Here is a 26,632-nt window from a genome sequence, read left to right as displayed (position 1 = left end):
GTAAAGTAAAATTTGATAGAACAATGAAATAGAAATCAGTAAAAAAAGCAATGGGTAGAATGGGGGGAAAGTGAATTATGGGTTTCTCAACGCATTTTTACTAATCAATATAAGGTAATTAATGTTCATTTTCCTATGCATCATCAAAATAACGAAGAGGAAGTAAAATTAAGAAAGGAGAATTATCAGTCATTATATGACAAAGTTTGAAAGGATTATGAAATGTAAATCGATGTATGAAGAAATATACAATACAATAATTATGGCTATACAATTTAATTAAGTAGTATCCATTGTACACCAACGTAATAACTTTTTCAAATGAACCGCTGAGAAAAGATGATCTACAAATGATGCATGTGATGTAAAATTTGTTGACTGATTACAAGCATTTGTTGCTTGTTGATTAGTTAGCATGGAATTATTTGTTATTTCTGATTTCTGAATAGATATTGAACATATTTGACAATAATTTGAATCTATACAAGAAGAAGAATCTATTGGTGATGATTTTTCAGTTAATAAAGATGAATTTACTGAAAAATTATATTGTCCTGATGAAACACGTGCCATTTTCTTTTCTTTTGCACGTTGATTTTGAAACCATACTTGAACAACACGTCGTGACAAACCAATCATTTCACCTAATCGATCACATTCATGTACTGATGGAGTTTTATGATAATTATATATCGAATGCATACATCTAGATTGAAGTGCTGTAATACTAGTTCTATTTCTACGTCCACCATTTGTACTAGAGGTTGTACTGGTTGAACGATAAACGCCAGAAACATGTTCTGTTTGAATTAAAGATGGGACAGAAAGAAATTGATCTTGATTATTAGCTGTAAAGTCATTATTATCTTCATTATCCATTATCTGTGCATTTTGTTCAAGAATAAAAGATGAACTATTTTGACAGTTATTATCACCAGTAGAATTTACGATAACTGACGGAGTTGTTTTAGCGCTTAAATCCAATGGAGCTTCATTTGAATCTGGTGAGGTCTGAAAATGTGGCATAGTTCTGTTTAATGATGCATTCATAAGTGATGTTAGTTGACAATGTAGTTTGTTTGGATCTGTATACACTTCAGTACCATTTGAAAATCCACGAATAGAAGATGATAACGATGTTGATGAGAAGTAAGGAAACTCCCACAGATTTATTGATTTTTGTTCACTTTCGGATTTTGATTGTTGTTGAATACGATTATGATGACCAAGATGAATAAGTGCAGCAAGAACACTTTGAGGATTATCTAACTCTGGTATCATGGGTAATCTTGGTGATAATGGAGTTTCAGAAATAGATGGAGAACTTTCCGATGTAATTGATGGCGGTGATTCATGCGAATTATTTGAATTATCAGCTAATACAAATGAATGAACATCACCATCGGTATTTTCAGTTGATGGAGTTGTCGTTGTGGTTGTTGTCATTGTTGAACGTAAATTTCTTTTGTAATTATAGATAACATCTGAATCTTCAATCGATACAATTGATGTAGGTCTCTAGAAAAAGTAGGCAAATGAAAAGTTGTAATGTTACGTCTTTTAACAGCTGAACATAAAATCGGATTCCGTATAGAATTCTTTTAAACAAACTACTGTGTACATTTAATAGATTAAATTCAGTTTTAGACAAAAAAGCACTTATTTGAGAGGAAACTATACTCAGTACCCATAACCATGAATAATGTAAGATGATAGATAATTATCCTATTTAAAATTTGTTACATTTTTGATACTGGGAAAAATTGGTTACAGTCGTACATTTGCATTCGTTATTTATATTTCACTAGATTTCGAGCTTGTAGTGTCAGGTACTGTGTAAAACCCACATAATTTATTCTAGCTTCTGGACAGGCCAATTTCTCCATTCTTCTTAAGTCACGTTTTGACCTTGTTAATTATTCACTTACCAACCTTGACTATTTTTATATGAGCGTATGTGTGTACACTTTTTATCATACTCATCACATATCTGTAGCTTATCCTTGTGTGACCATAAATATTGATTAATGCTCGGTTAAATCGAGTTGGCTCACCCACCATCTCCACCTCTTGTCATTTCGCTTCGCTCTCTTTTCTTCATTCCCCAGATCAATGACTGCACAAAATATACATAGTCAAAACTTCATTCTCGTATTTGACTTATTTAATTCCGTTATACACTAAAGCGGATTAAATCCGATAATTTTATACGATGATTGACGATATGTATATTTCAATAACATTCATATGATCTAACTGGAGTCAGATCTCGGGTCACTAAAAGCTTAATTTCATTTTTGCGTTATTATTCCTTTATCATATTCATTTTTCTAAAAACTATATTTTCCATTTTAAGCATTTTACTGTCATCAATATTATTGTTTTGATTGATTTAATTTCAATCTTGTGAATTCTCTCCTCCGATATATAATAATGTGAAATAACATACATAACTTGTAATGATGGATAAATTCTAGGTTGATTATGACTGATTTGAATTAGTCTTTTAGTATGCATCATCAGTGCATATTCTATTGTTCAATAATAAGTGTATGTTTTAATTAAAAACAATTTACTTATTTATTTGAACATATAGATATTGGTACAAGGAGGCATCAGATACATGTGCGCCACACAAATCAAATGAGATTTGTGTGAGGGCTGTGATACTGCCCGGGTGCCCGGAGCCTTCGACCTACAGGTCTGATCCATAAGGCAGTGGAGCATCGTAAAGAGATGCAGTCTCATGGTAGCCGGTAATCAACGGTTGGTTCATACGCCGTATTATCCTTCAGGATCCTGGTGCCATGTGCACCATTGGTTTGCAATCAGGGTTTTCCAACTCCCATAGGTGGAAACTAAAAGTGTCTCTGGGTTGTTGCATTGTTTGATGGTATTGTTTCTTGCAGGAAATAATAATAAAGGTGCAATAGGTGCTTACTCTCTGATCCTTTTACTTACACTAAGCAAAAATTGTTTGTTATTTAAAAAAGGTCTTTACTTTCAATAGTTCGCAATGCCGAGGTGTCATAATTAGAAGACTATCAAATAAACCAACTAGCTATATATATATATATATATAACATTAACAATGAGACGTACTTCATCGTTCATACTACTATCTTGAATATCTTTCTGTAGTCGTTGACGTTTATTTTGATTGATCCATTTCATTTGATCAATATTTTTCAATGATTCCATTTCACACGATCTTTTAATTGTTGAAGTTAAAGATTTTGTTGGAGAATTCAATGATCCAATAATGTTTATATTTTCATTTTCAATATCATTATTAATATTAGATGAATTAGTTAAATCTTGTGAAGTCGTTTCAAATTGTAAATTATTATTATTTTGTTTATCAATTTGTTCAATGTTTAAATGATATAATTTATGATGTTGTTTCATTGAATGTGTTGAATGTACTTCAATTCGACCAGTTTTTTCATATTCTTCTATATTTAAACTAGTACTTGGTGGTATTGAAAAATTATATGGATTATCTTTATTTTTTTGTCTTTCTTTAAATAATGTATTACGAAACCAATGTTTAACAACTTTCTCTTGTAAACCAGTTTTATTACAAATTTCATAAATTTTTTCATCTGATGGTGAATTATTAATATCAAAATATGAACGTAATATATTTAATTGTGATTCACTTAAACGTGTACGACTTCGTTTTTGTAATGATGATAATGATAATGATGATGATGATGTGATTTGTTGTTCATATGGTTCAATGAATTTAGTTCTTTCATGTTGAGTAGTTGAATATAATTTAGGTAAAAGATTTGTAGAATTATTAATACTGTAATCTTTTATAGAACTGAAATAAGATTCAGTGAATGTTTTATTCATTTTATTATCTTTATCAATTTGATTATTATCATTATTCTCATTAGGATCATTTTTATTAGTTAAAGTATAGTTTAATAATAAGTTAGAATTATTTGAACAAATATTGTTTGTTATAGTTTCAAATGGACTATTTACTATTGAATCTTTTATATCTTTATGAAGTAAATTGGATTGATCAGAAGTAATCACTGATAAAGATAATGGAGTATTTGAATCACATATATTACTTATATCATTTTTAGTAGTATTGTTGTCAGTGGCAAGATTTTTTGCTGAAAAATTTTGTTCTACTATAAATGATGCAGAAGTATTAGTATCATTGAATTCAATTTCATTTGTTTGTAATACAGATTTTGGCATATTTTGAAAACTATCTGATTGTATATGTTTTAAATGCATCGATAATAGATTTGGAGAACTCGATTTAACAGATGGTTGTAATTTACAATGATTTTCTAAGCTTGAATGAAATAAATCTGAGAATGCAGAATTAGAAATAAGTAAATTTAATTTTTCAACTAAATCATTTACGGATGAATTAGATAAAATAATAGTTAAAGGATTATCATTATTATTATTAGAAATCTGTTTAGAATGTTGTAGTTTTATGTGTAATTCTGAACTGGATTCTAATAGAAAACGATGCGATTTATTTTGATATTTTCTGTTTCTTTCATCATCATTACTCATTTCGTTGCTAACGTTATCATCATCGTCATCATTATTATCATCATAGTTATCATTACAACAATATGTACACAACTTGCCTTTTTTCATTTGTAATTCACGTATATACTCTAATTTAAACCAGTGATTATTTAATTTTTCATAAATATTACCATAATATACTTTATCATTTACAATTACCTCTAAAGTAAACGCTAACAACTCCTCTGAAAAATATTTATCATTTTGTATATTTGAAAAACTGTCACAACTTATTAATTCAAATGATTGTTTTAATAAACTATGCAAATTAGGCAACATATTAAACTCATGGAAAAAATCATTGGTTGACATTCGGTTGTGATTAGTTGGTAAATCAGTATCATCGATTTGTTTTGGCGGTAAGTTTGATGGTTTAGAAATAGCTGTTAAAGGTGTAAGTGTAAAAGCAGAAGAAGAAGGAGAAGAGGGGGGTGGTTGTGATATTGAAGTTGATGTCGATACTGGTTCAGTAATTTTACTCATATTCATTGAAGCGAGTTGTGTTATTACTGATGGATTGGTTAAAAATAATTCCATTGATTGTGCGTAGTTATAATTTTCAGAGATTTGTTTATAATGAGCTGTCATTTGTGCAAATAATTCCATAGGTGTTACTGATGTACCACATATATTAAAATTATGTATAGGTGATGACATATTTGATGTATTTGAAGCGGTCAAACGTTGTTCAGATTTTCTCCATTCATCTGATATATGTAATTCTTTGGGTAAAAATAAACGGCTAGCAGATACATTATCTTCAACTGTACAATTAGATGATAAAAATGCATTAGCTGTCATAATATTTTTATATCTAAAACAAAGAAAAAACATGGTCAAGTAATTTTAGAATAATTAACAACGTTCAAGACATTATTTGCTTAATGTTGTGTTAATTCCATACTAGAAGCATACTAAACAAAGAATACAATATGACAAAACATATTTTATCAGATTATATGTGACTACTGACAAATGAGAAAATGTCCTCCACTTATAACGTACTCATAGAAGAGTATCTTTGAGTAATTTTTTTTACAAGCTGCTTGAAATACCAAGCAGTTTGTTCATTACTTACATATCAAAGTGTAATTCACCTCTATATAATGGGTCGGAGTTTAAATTTCAATCCACCTAATTAACTTTGAACAGCTTGTTAGATACACTAATGTTGACATAAGAATTAATAAACTGAGTTTCGTTACACTTTAGATGAATATCATATTAATGTAAGACTTAAGATTTCCATATAAAATTGATATTGAAAATTAACTCATTTGATAGCTATTCGTCATGGTGTCGAGATGCTAAAAACTGAAATGTCATACTAGATGAAAACTGTCCATTTTTGAGTGTTAGTTTGGATGAAATTTAGTGTTGAAATAATAAATAAAAAAGTGTATAAATGAATACGTGAACAAATAAGTAGTGACTATATTTCCTTGAAAAAGCTTGGACCAGATTGCCAGGCGAAACGTTGGATTTACTTCGAATTCTTTCGCTGAGATTTTACAAATAAATTCTTCCACTATATGAAACAGTTTGTAATCTGTTGAGCTTTGATTGAAGGATTTATTTCATAGTTACTCGTAAAATTCTTTCATCATATGATAGACTTTCTTACCATTTGTCATGTTTTGAGGATTCTGATAGAAATTCTGATATACATACAATAAAGACAGTCAGCACACGAAAGTGTAGATGATTTACGAGCTTGTATTGTTTACTTATGTATTGTGACCACATTGACATAATATAACAGATTGGTCGCTTGAGAGAAATTAACTAAGAAATATTGGTTCTAAAGCTTTTGAAATATAGAAATGTCGTTCCAAGTGTTTTAAGAATAACAGCAGTATATTCTTCAGTGTAAGGATATGTTCACAAATATTCAATCCATGCATTTGATCATACTGATACCTCTTCCATGGGGTGATATCGGTAGGTTTCACAAGTCTTTGAAGTGGGTCCCCCAACTCTAGCTGAAGTTCAAAAGGCTATAGTTAATCTGAAACGGGGAAGGGCAGCTGGTCCAGATGGCTTGGCTCGAAAGGTCTTTAAGGATGGTGGTCCAATTTTAGCGATTAGGTTGACTAATATTTTAACTAAGATCTGGGAGTTAGACGTTATTCCATCTGACTGGTCACAATCACTTATCGTCCCAATGTATAAGAGAGCGTCAAAATCATCGTGTGACAACCATAGAGGGATTAGTTTAACTAATGTAATATCTAAAATACTAGCCTCGATAATTATCGGACGCCTAACTAATACTCGTGGACTGCAAACACGAGAGAATCAAGCTGGCTTCAGACCTGGTCGTGGCTGCATCGACCACATATTCACCATTCGTCAGGTTCTAGAACACAGGCATACTTATCGGCGTCCGACAATGGTGGTCTTTCTTGACTTAAATCACTAACTCCTAGTCTGAGCCATGTTGGTAGATGCAGACTACTTGGTCGGGTTCCGCGTGACTATCGTAACTAATGGTTGGAGACTCTTGGTGACATGGCCCAGAATCGATCACAATGGCGTAGGTGTATACACTCTCTGTATTCCATTAAACTATGAGATTAAAATCGCTTCATATCTTTCTTTCTACGAACCAATTCTTTCTTCCTGAATTATATCCTTATATGTAATCTTTCTTTTATATATTGCTACCATTGAATTAACTGCTTCTATGGATCTGGTGTTCATCTCGCTGTGCCAATGCGGTATGGCAACTTGGACCGATGCATATATGTGCCTGGTCCTACGTTGTAGGTGACTGACTGACTGACAAATCTTCCTGGCTTATCCTGGTTTATAAGGATGTAAGTTATATCGTCACTGAGTTTCTTCCTTGTGTCAATTACTTTCTACTCAGATTAGAAGCTTATTAAATATTCTGTTGTTGGTGTTGAGGACTGATACTGATTAGTCTTTTTTGGGTTACATACATCCTGAGAGGAATACCTCAATACTTATATCAATCACTATATGAACAATTAGTTGACGTTTAAACCAGAAGTTCCGGAATGACACATCAACACTGGAATCCTGGTACATCCGGATGACGAGTCACAAATACGACAGAACACAAATTCTAGATCCCACTATTGACCACTCTATAACCCTATTGAAAAACCTATTCACAAACAAGTGTTAATAGAGAATATAATGTTAACAAATCATTTATACTACCGCTAATATTTTATCCTTATTATAACAGTATAAGATTACACTATTAGATCTAAATACAATAATAGACAATAAACATATATATATATATAATTGTATTTACGGAGAAAATACAAAAACGAAATGACAAAGCATAGATAATAAGTAAGTAAGAAGGCAGAGTATACAGAACAAACTATACAAAGAAGAGATAAGTGAATTTACTGAATTTGTTTTCTATTTCCGATTATTTTAAATCAGATGATTATTTTTTGTTGGTAAATTACATAAATATCTATTAGAAACATGTTAAGAAGTCTACATAATGAAATCAAGATGATGCATGTAATATGTAATGATAAATAGAACATGATGTATCATAATGTCAGGCAGATGAATAATGATGATTGTAATAACAATAATAATAATAATAATAATAATAATAGTAATAATAATAATATACTCATCCTATCATTTTCTATATTAATGTTAAGTAGTTTATTTATAAACAATAATGATATTTTATTTCCAATCTATGAAAATGTTGATAAACTTAACAAGATATATCCAATTGCTTATTAATAATTGGTAAACAGATCATTCATATTTGAGTAAGGATTCTTATTCTTATTATTATATGCCTTGAGGTATTTCATTTATTTGTTAAATGAAATTTTAAATATTACACAGTTAATCATATAAAAATAACTGTAATCTATTATTCTGTTTATTTGTTTATTTAATTTGAAAATTTGGTAGTGATGTTGATAATGAAATAGCTCAGACCATAATCATAATAACAATAATAGTAATAATAACAATCATAATGTTATATACATATTGAAACACATAGTCTAATCAAGTGTACATCTTTCACAACATTAATAGGTTGAGACTAGCAGTAGAATCCAGGTCGCTTGTTTCGTCTTATTTCGGACGACTCAACTGGATGTATCATCACCCATCTTAATGTTCACAGAGGGAGTCGAACAGCAATTTAAATCAAATTATTAAAAGTAAGTTAAATTCACACTCATTTAACAAGGTAGTAGCCTTCTGGAATCAGTAATTCAGTGGATAACGCACCAACCGTTTGATTCTCGCTGTGAACATTAATAATAGGGTGTTTATACATTCAGCTAACAAGTTTCAGGTAGGAAAAAACTAGCGTTTTATTTTTACTACTAACCACTATCCATTTGTGAAAAAAAAACGAGTGAATAGTAAAAATTCGCACAGGATTCACTTATGTTAAAGTTCATTAGAAAATATTAACAGCAGATTAATTCAAACCATCACGAATTGAAGTCAAGTATATATTGTAAGGATTGCTATTGTTGCTTTTTTGTCTCTAACCTATACATTCTATAAAACTGACGGAAAATTACAAAGTATTTTATCTCTGAATGGTTCATGAGAGCATGCGTAAATCAATTGAAGTTTAAAACAAGAAACAATAGGTCCTGACTATATGAGTAGAATAAACTTTGATAAGAATTACTAAGTGATAAAGAGGTATAAGGTCTGATACATTAAGTGTGTTATCAGTGTTACCAATGAGTATCATGATTAAGGAGTTTCAAACAGCTATTGAACACCCGATGGTTTTCAATAACTTAGTGTCAGTTTAAAATAAAAGCTATAATAATCAAACTACATAAATCTCCATAAAATGCTACATTGAAAAAAATCTAATAACTGAACTATATTTGAGTAGCAAACAGGATAAGATTTGATGTAAGTTGCTACATTCCATATTGGAACTATTTAGAGAAATAATTAGCTGAACGTTATTCAGGGGACGTAGTCTGAGAAGAAAAAAAATACAATAGAAGAATATATGCTCAATTACTATAACACTCAATTTATGGAGAGACAAATAATATCATATGGGCTGTGAGTATTTTCAAACTAGGTTATGATTTTGGTATGCAATGATCACCTTCAGTTAATCTGTATCATTAACCAAAATCAATTGATGACAGAACCTATTGCCAAACTGTACTACGTTCTACAACCAAATAACTACAAATTATTTATTTTTCAATAATTAAACGTTATCTAATATAACTTTTAATGCAAATTATTTTACCAGTGTAATTATAAGCCGTGAAATGTAGATTTATTTACATTGTGAGAATAATTTAATAGACTAGATGAATAATATTATGTAAGTTTAGTTTCATGCACTTCAAACAACTACTTTGTAATTTAAAATCATGTACTATAACCAATGAGTCACTTCTTTAAGGCGAATTGAGGATATCATTATAAATAATGTGTAAATGAGAATTCATTTTCAAGAAGTACATGTTTTCGAATGATACTATTAGTCGTATGGACTAGTACAAATGCATATCGGATTATATTGGTACACTTTATATAGGCACAATAAAAAGAAACTAGCGAAATTTATGGAGAGTTGTGTTTATTGTGTTTCTGATAACGAAAATACTAAACATAGAAAATACAAATTTCGAAAGCAAGTAATAAAAAAGATAAATTAGTTGTTACATATTAAAGTGTATAATTTAAAAATTGAAGGAAAAATTCACTTGATTTACTTTTCCCAGAATCATATCATGCTACCTAATTTGTTCAGTTATTAATGAGATTAATTGTGTTATTAGTTGAACACAGTGGTACAAGGGGGAACCAAATACATGTGCGCCGCACAACAATGAGGCCAGTAGTAGTCATTTAATTGTGTGAAGGCCGGAATGCTGCCCGAGTGTTCAAAACGAAACAGGTGGTTTCCTTAGGAGGCCATACCCCGAGCTTTCTACCTGAGGGCCTAATCCAAAATGCAATGGATTAGCGAAAGGGGATGCAATCCCAGCAATAGGTTCATATGCCGTTTATCTCTCAAGATACTGAATTCCATGTGCACCATTGGTTTGGAATCAGGGTTTTCCAACTCCCTTCATCTGACACTCTGTTTCCACCAACCTAGTTGAGGTGTTGGGCATCCGCCCTCGCCTCGAGAAGAAAGTGAATAGGACTTCCCTAGAAGCGACTGTATACTTAAGGCCATTTGAGAGCATTTCGAGAGGGTGAGCGGAATCTCCTCGCCCTCAACCCACACATAGAGCAGAGGATCGTTAGATCTCGCGACAAGTACATGGCCTTTAGATCCTTCAGCTGATATTTGATAGTTTACATGTTTAACTTAAACACTCAGTTGTTTGAGATAGGGATGAAACTTGCTGTCCGAAAGATATTAAGTGAATATCTCCATGACAGTGTTATCGATTTCGAGTCGTATCAACCAAGAATCTAATCAGAAATTATACATAATTTTCTAGGGAATAATTTCACAGTCAACAAGTTTATTGACTGATTTCTACGTTCAAATAGGACATATCCTGGCGTAATTTTAACTTACACTCGTGGTGTCTGTGTATAAAACAGTTGGACACATACTGTGAATGCCACTATACATGTTTTATAGTATACAACCATTACTTGGGAGGAAATCACGATTGAATATCAAAAACCTATGAATTTTCTTTATCCAAGTATTATGATGTCAAGGTGCCACTCGATATGCTAACTTTCTAACCATTGAGTACATATTTCACCTGTTTCACATGTGGAGTCAGTGAACATAAATCAATAATACAATTAATTCATTCACTAGATGATTGTGTATAAGCTACATTGACATTATCTGATTGTCGAAACTAAAGTGACGCTAGGTTCAAACCTGATAATTAGCGAATCAAAAACGCATGCTTTAGCCAGTAAACAATATTCAGTCATTATTTATATTTCCTCTGAAACTTTCACATCCACAAAATACTTAAGTCTGATGGTTAGATGAATTTATCTGATACGTTTTGATATTAGTTTATCTAAAATGACTGATAACCATTGTGAAATCGATATTATGCAATGATAATCAAATTTCTTTAAAATGAGACAGAAATCCGACAAATTTAATATACATTAAATCAACTTACCAAAATTGCATAAATGTTTATTTCCCAATGATTTGGTTTATCGAAATACAAAGGAATAAAAGTCTGAATTTTTCCAAGAGTCAAAGTTCGAAAATGTTCCACAATAATATTAATTAATATCAGTTGTCAATGTTATTAATTGTCTAATTTAAATGATAACTTGTTTTGTTCAATTAGTCACGTTATATACCATGAATTAATGCTAATAAATGTAAATAATGATTATGATGATCAAATGTGTTCAACCATGTTAACTGAACTAGTTGACTCGATATTGTTTAACATATTTTTATAGGTAAATCTAATGTGAGGACCCATGATATACATATATACACAATCTACATACATACATTATTCAAATTAATATAACATTGATTGGGTAATCTATTCAAATGGAAGGGAGCCTTTAGATCTTCACACATTTATAAACTTGCACATATATAAACACACACACACACACAAATAAAAATGACTTCATAAAAAGGCCAATGAAATTTGAAATTAATTTAAATAATCTATCTAACTTTTTTATCATCAATGTCATCATCATCATCATCATCGTCATCACCATTACTAAAAATATGAATCAATTTAGTTAGAAATGAAAAGAAAAATCTTTTTAAATGTTTACGCTCTGTTTAATTTTTTCATTCCCACCCTTCATCTATTCTTATTGAACCAATAGTTTTAAATAAAGGGTAGTAGTAATTAAAATGGAACTAGTGATAAACGATTGAGTGTTCATATGATTAAGAATAATTTATTAAACAAACATATATATATATATATATATATATATATATATATATACATACACAAACATACAAATATTCATCTATCTAAAAGCAATGTTAATCATTATGATTAGTGATGTAATCATTTTATGTAAAAGTTGTTTATTTGAATTTCAATGATATTTAATAATAATAATAATAATAATAATAATAATAATAATGAAAAATTTAGTTGATCATTTGAGGTAATCAACTAAATAGTAATTATATGAAAGTGTTTTTAATATTTCTCATTATTTTCAAAATATATTTTATCAATCCACCATCTTAGCAACTAAATAAATTCATGTATTTTCTTTAATATTACTATCATGTACATATCAAAGGATTGGTTAACCGGTCAGTAGTCTGGTTTGATAATTAAATAAATGAATAAATAGAGTAACAGAATTGAAAGTAAACAGATAAATCTCAAGTTATGTTTAATGAAGTAAACAATTCTTTATATATATATATATATATATATATATATATATATATATATATATATGATATCGGTTGACTGCATCTCACATATAATAGATGAAGAGAAAAAGAGAGAAACCCACATTTAAATTAAAAATTCACTTAAATAAATATTTTAATTTGTGATTTGTTTGTATTTGTTCATTATCAAATTAGACTTTTATTGTTTTAATTCCATTTTTAAGAGTAATTATTATCATTAATTAGTTCATTTTAGTTAGATATGAATATTAGAATGAGAACCGGATTATTGGGTAGTGAGTGCCTCATAAACTCACTAGATGACCCGAATAAAAAAGAATTTTGACTCGTTAACCTAATAAATAATAGGATTATATTCTCAAGTAATAATGTCTGATTGTTGATAGCTAGTTTTTGATTTTAAAAAATATTTTATTTATAACTCGATTAGGAAAATTTATAGTTAAACAGAATAAGCTATGAATTTTTGTGGATTTAAAACAAATATATAAACTGTAAGCAAATATGGATAGTTGGTAGCAGTGGAATCGAGGACTCACGTTTCCTCCTATTCGGGACTCGTCAGCAGGATGTACCTGCATCTGAGTTGATGTTCAATTTAGGACTCGAACCTAGTACCGTTCGCTTCAAACGTCATCGCGTTATCCACTTAGTTACTGAGTCCTGATAGCCACTTGCTTGTGCATATAGACTAATTCTCAGACAATATATTGAGTCTTAATGTAATTCGATGAATTCATTACAAAAAATTACATAAAATAACATTGATATTTAATAGTTTAGTTTTGTCTCCCTCTGCACGAATTACGCGAATCAATTAACTCTAACTAAATTATAATCATTTACCAAACAGTATTATGAAATATCCATTTTTTCTAAAGTCGTTCACATCCAAAGTGAAACAGTCACATAAATGAAAAAATTTATCAAGCTTTGTTATGTATATCCTGGATTCTTTCAATGTGAGATCGTAGGTGTTCAATTCAAATGAATTCCTTGGTTCTCAACTAATATATAAATATTCTAAACTCATGAATACAGTTTAATAAATCTTAATGTTTAAGAAACAACTTTTTCTACTTATCTGTGGCAACTCATTCTTTGTTTGATTAAGTGATAGTTATTCAAAGTCTAGATTTAATTTTTTTTTTGACCGAAAGATTCTCATCGAAATACAGTACAAAAGTGAATAACACAACACATGTGGTCAATTCGAGTTCAGGACTATCATTTATCAACGAAAATATAATCTCGGAATTGATTTTAAGTTTCATGAACCTAAGCACCGATATTTCTATACTATTTAGCAATGGTAAATATAAATATCCATCATTATTTGTCTTACAGTATTGTGTATATCAATGTTGATAATACTTTTCAATAATATTAGATTAAATGAATTAGCATTCATTGAATAATCAAAATGATTACCATAAAGAATTTATAGCATCTGGTTAATTTCAACTGATTACGTCTTATAATTGTGTAGATTCTGTTAATCAGTTGTACTCCCTCCCTCCACCCCTCCATTCACACACATATATATATACATATATATTAATACAAAAATGTATACATTAGTTATTTTTGTGATTAAATTTAGAATTAGCTTGTCATGGATTATATTTTCTCGCCAATTTATTTTATTATAATATGATTATAGTTATGATTAGATCCCTGAAATGTTTATCAAGATAAAAATAGTGTAATTAATTCATTAATAATCAAATGAAATCAGGTCTTTGTCTTGTACAACTCACAAGAGATTTTCAAGTTGGAAAATTTCGACAAAGAGGGAAGTAAAATTTAATTTAACTTGCAAATAGACGTAATTTTTTTTCATTTTCAAATTTTTTTATAGTTCACAGTCTTTTAATAAAAGCGAAGGCTATCTGATAATGATGAAGAACTTTAAATGTTTACTTTCAATTTGAAAAGCTTACATCACGGAGTGATTGTAGCTAAACAACTATTAAAAACTAACATGTTCTGGCAAAGTGTTTCGTTACATCATATGACTCATTAACAATGTGCATTCATGACACCACCGGGAAGTCATCTGAAAACTTTCAGGTCCCGTGGTGGGTATTTAATTTTTGTACTGGTGAACTGGCATCTAATAGTCTACATGTTTAAGTCATAGTGGGGTCGCCGCTGGTACAGTTATGTAATCCCATGCTAAGACGACAACGGGTGTTAAGCTATGTAAACTATAAAATCCGATAATCTTCATAAACTCCATATAATAATGTGAAGAGTATTAAATAATGATATTGATAAAAAGCATAGTGTTTTAAAATGTTTTGGAATAAGTTAGGAATGTTAAGAAATTTTATTCACTGTTTTCTAACTCCTTTAGAAATCGTATCATTTTTAACCTTCCATAAGGTGTGTATGCACGTTTGATCAAAATAATATGATCGATACTGATCTCTAGACAGCATGACTTTATTTAATACTCCATAGTCTTAGTCTTAAATAAGTATACATTTGTAGCTCTTATAACTCAATGGCAGCATCTCGTTTGCAACTCCGAATGACAATTACTTTAACATTGAAGATAAACTTCACTGATAAGTGTAAACCAGCATGGATCCAAGGTTCATAGATTCTTGCTAGACATTTTCAATTACCTGAAATCAAGCAATATTCACTGTGATATCAATTAATGTACACTACTTACCACATATTAAATAGATTGATCAAATTCGATTCAGAATAAGAATAAAATAATATAATATTGGTTATTGTTAGGTGATCAGTTAGTACCATTTTATTCTCAACTTTCATAAAATAAGTTTTTAATTAAAATCCCAATAAAATTCAAATTAGCATAGAGTTAGTTTCAGTGTGATGAATTATCTTATTTATTACATTCTAAGTCCATAGATAACAAAGAACATTTATAATCAGAAAGGGGTTTTATGGATATTATAATAATTTAATAGTTGAATTCATGAATCAATTATAGGTAGACCACCATGAAAAACCTGGGCGTATTGAACGGCCGTTTCGTCCTAGTATGGGACTCCTCAGTGCTTTCAGGTTTTCTATGGTAGTTTAGCATTAATTGACTCATGAATTCAACTATTGAATAACATTTCGTTTACATTAATATTTGGATCATTATAAAACATAATTATGTTGTGCAATAATAATAATAATATGATGATGATGAATGTTAAAAGGACAATCAAAAAATGAAAAAAAATCATTCTGAGTTGCGTTCAATAAGTCGTAATCATCATTAAAAGATTTAATCTTTTAGACGATTCCCCGTTTAATATCAGAAAGGGTTTTGTGAATATCATAGCAATTTCACTAGTTGAGTTCATGAGTCAGTACTGGTGATCGTTTATTAATGGTTAATTCTTAAGTTTTGTTTAGTCTTCAATCTTTTAAAATTATTAAATTTATTAATTTATGTGTAACTGTTTAGAAATTAGAGAAGTACAATGAATCCTACAAATATTAAGTAAATGCAAGCAATTATTGCGTTTCATTAAAATCATGAACCGATTAATGTGAAACCATCAGTGAAATTTGGAAGAACTGGATGACTGTTTCGTCCCACCATGGGAATCCTCAACACTGCGCATCTATGATCTAACACGACGGATCTTAACCTAATGCCTTCGGTCTCGTGTGCGAACATTTAACCTCTAGATCGCTGAGCTGGCATCCAACGGTGTTACTGTTTAACTTCAACTAATCCACGAAGTTACTTGATAAAGAATTAGTTTCTAAAAAAATGCATCAGTTGGTGATGCTAAGGTAACATTTCTTAAGTTGAAATCCAATAAACTTATTTTCAATCAACCTAACAAAAAAATATTTATAAGCTAATCCGATTTTGAGTTTATTTTCAACAGTGTCCCCGAAACAAGTGAATTTTTATTCTAAATTGAAATCACCAAGAAGATCATTGTAAATAAGATGGTAATCATCTTATCTTGTTCCCAGAACAGTGTTCATACATTAAGCTATGTAGAATTGAACTCAAGACATTGGCCGTTTAAGGTAATTTCAAGGAGATCCAATTAACATCATATATATTCATAAGCAATGAACATAATTCTCTGTAATTAAAGCTGGATTTAAGTTGGTTTACAATAACATCAAACGATGAAAATCTTTTGAAAAATTCCCTTCTCAAATAGTTCTCTTTATTTAGATTCACTTATTTTTTATTTATCTAACTCCACTAATTAATCAGTAAAATGTAATTGATATCATACTATTAAATCTCTTAAAATCACCAAATTATAGCTAAAATTCAGTTTGCACTCACATCGTCCGAAATTATATTGCATTAATATGACCAAATAGTTCTGATAAACTTCGTTTCCTAACTGGATAGTCTAAATTTAGCAAAGGAACTTATCGTATTGAACTTGACTAGAACGTATTAACATAATTTCTTAATTATTTACTAATTATATCGATTGAATAAATTGTTATAACTGATATGCCAAATACATGTTGATGCATTCAACTTTGAATCATCCGTCTTTGTATGATGCTTAGTAATAATTCCTTGTGTTCAAAGTTAGATTAATTGTTGCATGGTGATTGACCGAATTACAGAACGAATATAAATCAATATTGTTTAAAACCAAGTGAATTATATCTTAATATTCAACAAGTTAGAAAGTAATTCAAAAGGAATTTCGAAATCTACACATGCATACTTCATACTTTATTGATCAATACTAATAAGAAGATACACTTATACATGAAATCATTAATTATTACCTTAATCATCATCGTTATCATCACTGCAATTTAAAAACACATTTCAGCTTAGGGAATTCAACGACAGGGATATCTCTAAAGAGAACTCTTTGTTCAATCCCCATGATTTTTAATGTTACTTCGACTAACGTCAATCAATGTTAAAAACTGTCTACAACTGAAACTAATTTCCATAGACCCCCATATTTAAATTTCTGTATTACAAGTCACGAACTGAACCTAGCCAGACAACCACCGAAAACCTGAAGATATTATATAGCTATTTCATTCTAGTATGAAACTCTCCAATTACTGAAAGCGAGATCGTGATAATATCCTACTAAGGATCCTCAGACTAGGACTAGACGGGTGTCCAATGTTTCCAGGCTTTTAATGGTTTTGTAATCAAGAACAACTCGTGATTTAGAGGATAGAAATTCTACAATTTACAAAAATTTGTTTGGTAGTCTGGAATATAAAATATGCGACAACCTCATATCTCTATTAAGCGCTTTTAAGTGAGATCCATGTGTATTTTGGAATCCATGCAATCATCAGATTGAAATGAGACATCATTTTAGTACTTTGAGCTCACTACTAAATTAAAAAATTGTTGAAATTTTAAAAGAGTATAAACCCAGTGTACACAGAGTAATCTTAAGAATTTATATCACTTAAGAATACCTCTTTCATCGTAAATTCTGAATTCTATTGAAATATGCACTCAGTTATCAAACCTGATAGCTGACAACTGTAAATTAGATTCGTTATAAATCGATTCAATTGGAGTATCCTTAGAAACTAGAATACTCTGTCCTAGTATGGGACGCTTCAGCAACGAACGTCAACAACGTCATCAGGAATTGAACCCAGTATCCCTAGTTTTAGTGACGAACTCTTAAAAGTTAGAGCCATTAAGTTGAAGTACAGTGAAATTACTTCGGTCTCAATATAGAGAAGCGATCATTGTGACAAATGACCCACTCTAAACACATGAAGTTCAGTAAAGGGATCGCTTTTCGACAAATTTATTATCAAGCCGTACAATCGTATATATATGTCTGAGATCTTAAGTATTATTTCTGTTAGAACATATGAATAATAAATAGTATTGATGATGTAACAGAAAGCTTATAGAACTAGATTATTAAAAATGGATTAGATTGTGAATAGAGAGTAAGACAATTAAATAATAATTTAAGGTATTAGATAAGTTAAATAAAATGATTTCATATCAGGAACGTTTACGAATAAACTCCTAAGGGATTTGGGGAACAATTAAGTCGATGAAGTTAATGATAATAATGATAATGAGTCATTAAAGATATGTCTGAAGTCTACCAGTTTCAACTTCTTACTAGAACTCCAGGAACATAATGAAGTCAATCACTGGTAATTTGACTAAAATAGTTTAGTTAAAGAGCTTTCATGAAAGCTGACTTAATTTTTAAATTGTCCAGTGCTTCCTAGTTTTTACTTGTTCTCCAACTGTCATCCATTGGTGATGAATCCAGTAAACATATTAAACCGATATTCATCAAACCCTGTCAATTACTGTCTAATTATTCAGTAACTCAATGACCGATAGATTCTTTTCCTATTCAATATTTCCTATGTAATTAGTGATTGTTTGTTTCTTTTATTTTAACAAACAATACGAATTTTTTTAAAAAATTTAATGCATTTCATTTTGGAATTCAGTTAAATAGCAACAACCTCTAGTAACAATAAAACATAACACTACACTGAAGTTCAGTAATTATACCAACAACAAAAAATGTAGCCTGTCAAAACAATCATATCAGAATTATCAAGGTAATCCATACTAAGATTAATACTTATTATATGGATGTGCACTGCTGAGGAGTCCCATAATAGGACGAAACGGTCGTCCAGTGCTTCCAGGTTTTCCATAATGGTTTAGCTTCAATTGACTCATTTCAACTATTGAAATTTCTAAAAATCTCCACAAAACCCTTTCTGATACTTATTATGTTCGTTATAAAAAAAATTATTAAGACTATAGACAAAGTAAATAATTAATTATATAATAAAATATTATCACTAATTTGGTACAATTTATTGTTCATAATTAAAAAAATATATGATAATACTTATTGATACCTTCTTCATCTTAAATGTTTACAATTTATCTTATCAGTTTTGGATAATAGAAAAAAAAGGCAGATCTGATAACTAACTGATTAGTAATCCATAAGGAGTGAATAGAAGGGAAGATAGTTGATGATGGTGATGATATAATTCATTATTCCTTTATCAGAAAGATAAGTGACAATGTTAAATAATCTTAATTATTATTATTATTATATTACACTTAATTGATATATAAGTGATAAACACTTAGACATGCCCAAAAATATTTTATACATACACTATAAATAAATATACAAGGTTTCATTATGAAAGTTGCATATGTACAAATGGAATGTGAGCGATGATGATAATGATGGTGGTGGTGAAAGTTGTTATACGAAAGTTTGGCAGTGAATGATTAGTGATCATTGTGTTCCACTTATATTAATAAAAAAATAAGGTCAAAGTTTGTATTTTGTAAACATTGTTATGATTATCAATGTTTTACTTGCCTTAATAATAATTAGTGGTGTAAATAACAGATGTTTCAGTGCATTTATTTATAATCCTTTGAATTAATTTACATGCTTTTTAAAGAAAAAGAACAAACACACACACATATCCATGAGTTAAAAAAAACATTATTCACGTAGTAATCATTTGCCATTGACTTTTTTTAAAATTCAAGTATGGGGAACCAGTCTTGAACCCTTAAGGGTTCATATATATATATATATATATATATGTATATATATACATATGTATACATATATATACATATATATATGTATATATATAGAGAGACAGAGAGAGAGGGAGAGAGGGTGAGTGATTAAAATCAGCAGTGGAGAGATTATGATTATTCGAACAGGGGTCAATTGTTTACGTATAGTTGTATGTTTATATGTATTTAAAATGTTTAACTGTTCGCTTATCAAACATTTAATCTATAGTTTAAATAATCATAGTATTAAATAATGGCAGTAGCTAATTTTCAACACTAAAGTAAATAACAATATATATGTCGGTATGAAGTAGGTAAATAATAAAAAAAATGAGAAAAGGAATTGAGTGTTAATTGTTTGTTATTTCTGTTTCTGTGTATTAATTTCAGTATTGTTTATTTTTCACTAACTTCTTCCCTGTCCCATCTCTATATTCTATCTAAATTTTTTTTCATTTTCTCATAACGTATAATAAACAGTATATGTTTGTATAAACGCTGGTGGATATGCTAAACATGTTAAGCGGTGAAAACATTCAGAAACCATTATTATCACCAGTAAGTATTTATCGACAGAATTTAAAATGAGAAAGCATAATTACAATTAATAACAAAATGAATAGACAGATTAATGACTCAGTTACAAATCATAATCATATTGATGACTAAATTATTGTTAATAAGGCTTGATTCAAATGGAAAACAGGGGAGATAATGTTATTGTATTGACATGATTAGGAAACTGATTTAAACAATATGCTTTTATATGGATTGAAAACCTAATTTATGTCGAACTATCATGGAGACTTTATAGTGTCTTGTGTGTACATTTCAATGATAATGTCAAAAGCTAAAATCTAGCTGAAATTCTATATGCTTTGAAAACTTATAATCTCACTAGATTCAAAGTTCAAGCAACTGCCCTTTACAGAATTAATGCATTATCGTCCAGGGTATATTCATAGGAGTGTTCAAATAGCACATATATCCTATCATATAATAGTATTAATCTATCGTGATAAAACTTATGAGAGATGCACCGCATGAAGCTAACTAATATAACTGAATTTTGAAGAGCACCTGGTTCGTACTTGCTAAATAAAATGTGGTTTTCAGATGTTAATACAGTAAGACTATAATTTATGGACGACCTTTGAGCGACGCTAAAATGACCTTGAGAGTGTCCACTTGATGACTAGGACCAAATGAGGTTTATAAATTAGTGTGAGGGATTCGAATTATGATTTACAGTTGATGGTTAATGTTAGGAATTAGATTTAGGGTTTTTATCAGCAACTGACACCAGCTATAATACCAAGACTCTATTTGGCCAAATGGTTGAGTGAATTTTGTGCCAAAATGCGAGACCTGTTATCTTATACCTGATTGGTTCGTCCATAAATTAGTCTCGACAATCAGTAAGTGAAAAGTTCTAAGTTCTACAATTACTGATTGAACAGCCCAGTAGTAATATTTTTATTTGGTCCCGGCTTGAATTTAGTATGAGATACCGGTTTCTTCAAGTTTGCAAATACGACTTATTACGGTCAGTTAGTTGTGATTGGCGTATCCGGGGGCATAAGTATCTTTGTTCAATTCGCCATACAGTATAGATACAATATAAAGAAATTGCCGAGATAAGAAGATATAGAAAAAGTGCAGTAGCAATGATAATAAAGAATTAAGGAGTAACAATGTGGTTCGGAAAGATGAAATGAAAAATGTATATATAAAGAAATACGAGGACTGAAGATCTGAAGCATGACAAAGGAGGGACAAAATCGTATTGCTGTGGCCGATGATAAACCACCCCATCCAGCTTTTTTAATTGCTGATCGCTGTAATCATACAGGCGCCAACCAGATAGCATATATCTGCCAACACAGATCAGATAAAAAGTCAATAACTTCGTGGAATGATGTCATACTTTTATTTGCTCCCATATTTTTCGTACACCAGCTTACATTGTCATTGGAGGAAGTCGATGGTTAGGTATAGTTAACACATTTTCCAATAACAATAGTTAAGAAAGATGCACAATCTAAAATGATTCGACACCATGGCCTTGTATCGTATTCCTAACCTTGAAACTCCTCACTTGATCGTTATACGCTCTAAGGACACTCGTGACCGAAAATACTCATACTACCCATGTCTCCTACTTTCATAGACCAAGTTTTATAGCCATGGAACAATGTATTGAGAATTACTAGAAATTGTCCGAAGTTCATATACAGAGCTTCCTACCGATGTCTTTAAATAACGTAATATCGAAATTCGTCTATTGATAGTAAACATACACTGTTTTATCTTGAAAACGTGGTATTATAGAATTCCCTCTCAAAGATATTAATAAATTGAACTCTATTAATAATTTAAAGGTAAAGAAAGAATTTGTTCTTTTGCAATCTTAATTTCAAAGATTGATTGTTTTGAAACTACTCCACAATCAACATGAAAATTTCATTTGTATTCAGCCTTGATAAATCAAGATAGAAAATTTTTGAATAGCTTAATACATAAAATATCATTGATGGTTATTAATTCGTTGAGAATTATGGATTCACTTCAATTGGTGCATTAAAATCGAAAATCGATACACTTACTCTTGATTAATAACTGTTGAATCAGATAGATTTTGATAGGTTTTCGCTTTGTAAATCTGAAATATGAGCAGCACAAAAGAGTAGCATTATAAAAAAATATTTTCAAATTTCATGGTACTTTATATTCACAAAAACTAACTTAAGTTAGACTACTATTGACAATGAGATAGTTGTATCTTCATAGTATGAAAATTTTCAAAAATTTATAGTGATAAGTTTGTCCATGGATCGAACAGAAGATTTTCAGTTTACAAAGTGAGTGACTTAACTTTAGCATCACTGAGAGATTCATATCAACAACTTGAATTAATTTGCATTAATGCATTAATAATTAAAACTCGACCAAAGTATGATTGTGAGTGTCTGAAATATTTCTAATATAACTTTGATTGATCTCGACATTTACGTTGGATTAAAGTTAGATATCATAAGGTTACCCAATACTTTTCTGAAAATATTAAACAAGGAAAAATATTGTTGAACAAGTCATTTATAACTAATTCAAATGTTGGCTATCATGATGGTCAACGTAAAGAAAGCCGTTGCATAAACATCCTGGGGAAATTAAGGCTAACTTTATTGAAATAGATACCGATGGCTCTTATTGTAAGCAAAGATGTAAGCACAATCCATGGGGTATATTGGATGAGAGTCAGTATATAATTTGGAGTTGTCTATATTTACTCATTTGAGATTGTCTAGTGATTTCCACAAAATATACCACATGATTTATACATACATCCTTATTTATAGCCTGAATTAAATGTATTTATTTAAATAAACCTAGTCTCAGTTTCCTCAGGATATTTCGACAGCCGTTCTCTTCACGTTGACTATCATAATAGTCAACAAGTGAATGAGTTATAAATGACTTGTTAAAAATACTTTTTCTCATAACATCTACCCTTCTTTTGTTATTTAATTAAAATACTGAACAATCAATCCAAATAAATTAATGACAAATCAAGAATTCAAAATGCTGGATCGCGACAGTGATTTGGACTCATTCATCCTTCAGACGTTCTTTCTAAAAGAAAGAAAGTTTGGAGATTGCTCTTTGTCCATTTAAGGTTTTTCCACCTACATAAAAATACATGATATAAATATTTATTGACATGGCACTGTTCCTTATAATTACCAAGTACTGTATTTCACGTTCATATATGGTATGTCAGTGTTTAATACAGAGATATTCATACAAATGATCGGCTGAATGGGTATTTATTCGATTTTACTTGTGTTCATATGGTTCTTTACTGAACACTAATGTGAATTAAAAAAACAACTAATAATTATGAATGAGATGTTATTAAAGTTGATTGTTTATATTTGAAATCAACTGTAGAATATATATATAAATTTCGTAATAGATAACTAATCTTATTGATTACATTACCTTGACAGTAATTACTAAAGAACTCATTTGAAGTTCTTCATAAGTTGTTCAAGTTATGTGTGAACATGGTACATTTAACAAACATAAATTTATATGAACTTTTAGTTCCACAAGATGTAAATTACTGTTTAAATACCTTAATAACAGTATTATTATCATATAATTCAAAGATAATTCATTGAGAATATTGAATTTTTTGTTGACAGTCTACAAACTTATGAAATCGATTTTTAATTAACTTTTTTTTTCTCTATTCAACAAAATGTACTGGTGTTAAAACAATCTATCTATCTATATATATATTTAAATGTTATGAACCCCAAGTTTTAGACAATGGACTGAGATTTTCATGCATAAATTAATCATAAAATACTCAGTAGAGGAGTCGTAAAACCCAATGTGTTGTAAAACTTATTTATTTACTAGTTAGAGATAATAAGTCATGCTTTAAATAAGTGAAAATAAAAACATGTAAATTAATGTAATACAAATATACATAAATATGAGTACTTACATTTATCTTACTCGAATCGATTTCAAATTCAAGAGAATTATGATTGGTTAATTTTAAAATTGGTTCCGAATTTGGTCTAGTCGGCCAATCATTAGTAAGAGATTTGATTGAAATAACTGTTCTATTCAATTCATTACATGGTCTATAATTAATAATAATAATAATGAGGTAACACTATAAACATGTTTAAGTATTTAGTTAGTTAATTAATAGTTTAAAGTAGTTTATATTACTTAGTTAGTAACTTGTTTGTATTTTTGGTTTGTTTGTTTGATTTTGAATGTCAAATTGTATTTTTGATTTAAATATTCAAATAAATTTCAGATTAACAACTTTCACCAACTAGTAATAGAAAAGTGTGAAAATGTAATGAGTCTATTCAATGTTAAGTAAATAGTGTCTGATCATTTGTGTATATTTTCTGTTTTAATCTATATGCAGTTCATTAAAATTGAATCTATTTTCATTGGAAAACATTTCCGTTCTCATTTAAATAGTTGACATTGATATGGAGTTATTTAGAAACCATAGTTGAATATTTCACAGTAGTTTTTTAAATATTAGTTAATTCAACCCACATATCAAAATGAAGCGGTGTTTAATGTGACCTTTATTTTGATTAATTCATAAGTAGTGGTTTGTATTTACTTAACCCTTCACCTTTAACCTCTGATTCTTGAATTTCTATTATTATTATTGTTAATATTTTGAATACTTGCTTCAGATAAGCATCTATAGGTACACGATGAATAAATTCATTGAAGTGTTTAGAAGAAAATGGCCCATTTCAAATACTTTTATGTGGATCTATATGCTAATTGAATTTAGTCTTAGATACTCCTATCTAATATCAATGTATAATGAATGAGATTCAAGATTGATGAGTTTGCAATACTGATAAGTTTTATAAGTAGTCGTAAATTTATTCCAAATTCAAATACTAATATTTTCTTTAAAATAAAAGTTATTATAGGAAACTTTTATGAAAATGATAAGTTCTTGGTTTGATCAGGCGAATAATTGACTGCATCCAACATTGAAATTTTAACAAAATCTTAAAATATTCAATTGATTATTTAGAGATGAGTAGTAATTATCACGTCAGAGAATAATTATTTCACCTTCGACTAATTGGTATAGATTAAGGGGATTTATTTGGAGTAATATTTTCAATTCAGTTGATGCTTTTCAATCTGAGTATACACAAAGATCTTAGGTCAGAACATTTGATCAAATCATCTTATGTATATTTAATAAGACGGAAATATGAAGAGTAGTTTCATGACACAATATTACTGAGTATGAAACAAATTTTTTGTTCTACTTCGATTTTCCTCATTTATGGTCTCACATAGGGTTATCTTATATTATTAATTACCAGAAGTAAAACGTACGAATCGTTTAAACACAGATTCAATCGCTTAGTGTTATCTTGTTTATTTTATTTATTTACATTCGATACAATGTTAAGCTGTTACAACCAATCAGTTATGTGGCTATGGCCTTAGATTTTCTTCTATCAAAATGGATCTGCAAACTTGACAGTATTGATGCTTTTAGTTAGACTCGAACCCAGTGTCACAATTAGAGACATTAACACTGATTGCATCATAATACCTTGGTCATG

General features: G+C 29.6%; 1 protein-coding gene across 1 annotated transcript in view; it reads right to left on the bottom strand.

Moving 5' to 3' along the window:
* Positions 1–279: 279 nt before the first annotated feature.
* The window catches only part of ZFHX3 (Zinc finger homeobox protein 3), a gene marked incomplete at both ends in the record, with an annotated part of 60,522 nt that continues 34,169 nt past the window's right edge, over positions 280–26,632 (bottom strand). Inside the window, 4 exons of the mRNA XM_051218819.1 lie at positions 280–1,518; positions 3,103–5,383; positions 22,790–22,853; positions 25,017–25,147. Of these exons, the coding sequence (XP_051072127.1) occupies positions 280–1,518; positions 3,103–5,383; positions 22,790–22,853; positions 25,017–25,147 (3,715 nt within the window). The remainder of the gene's footprint in view (positions 1,519–3,102; positions 5,384–22,789; positions 22,854–25,016; positions 25,148–26,632) is intronic.

This window comes from Schistosoma haematobium, chromosome ZW, assembly GCF_000699445.3.
Source record: "Schistosoma haematobium chromosome ZW, whole genome shotgun sequence".
Classification (NCBI taxonomy): Eukaryota; Metazoa; Platyhelminthes; class Trematoda; order Strigeidida; family Schistosomatidae; genus Schistosoma; species Schistosoma haematobium.
The sequence above is the reverse complement of the archived record's forward strand: the minus strand, read 5'-3'. Positions and strand labels throughout refer to the sequence as shown.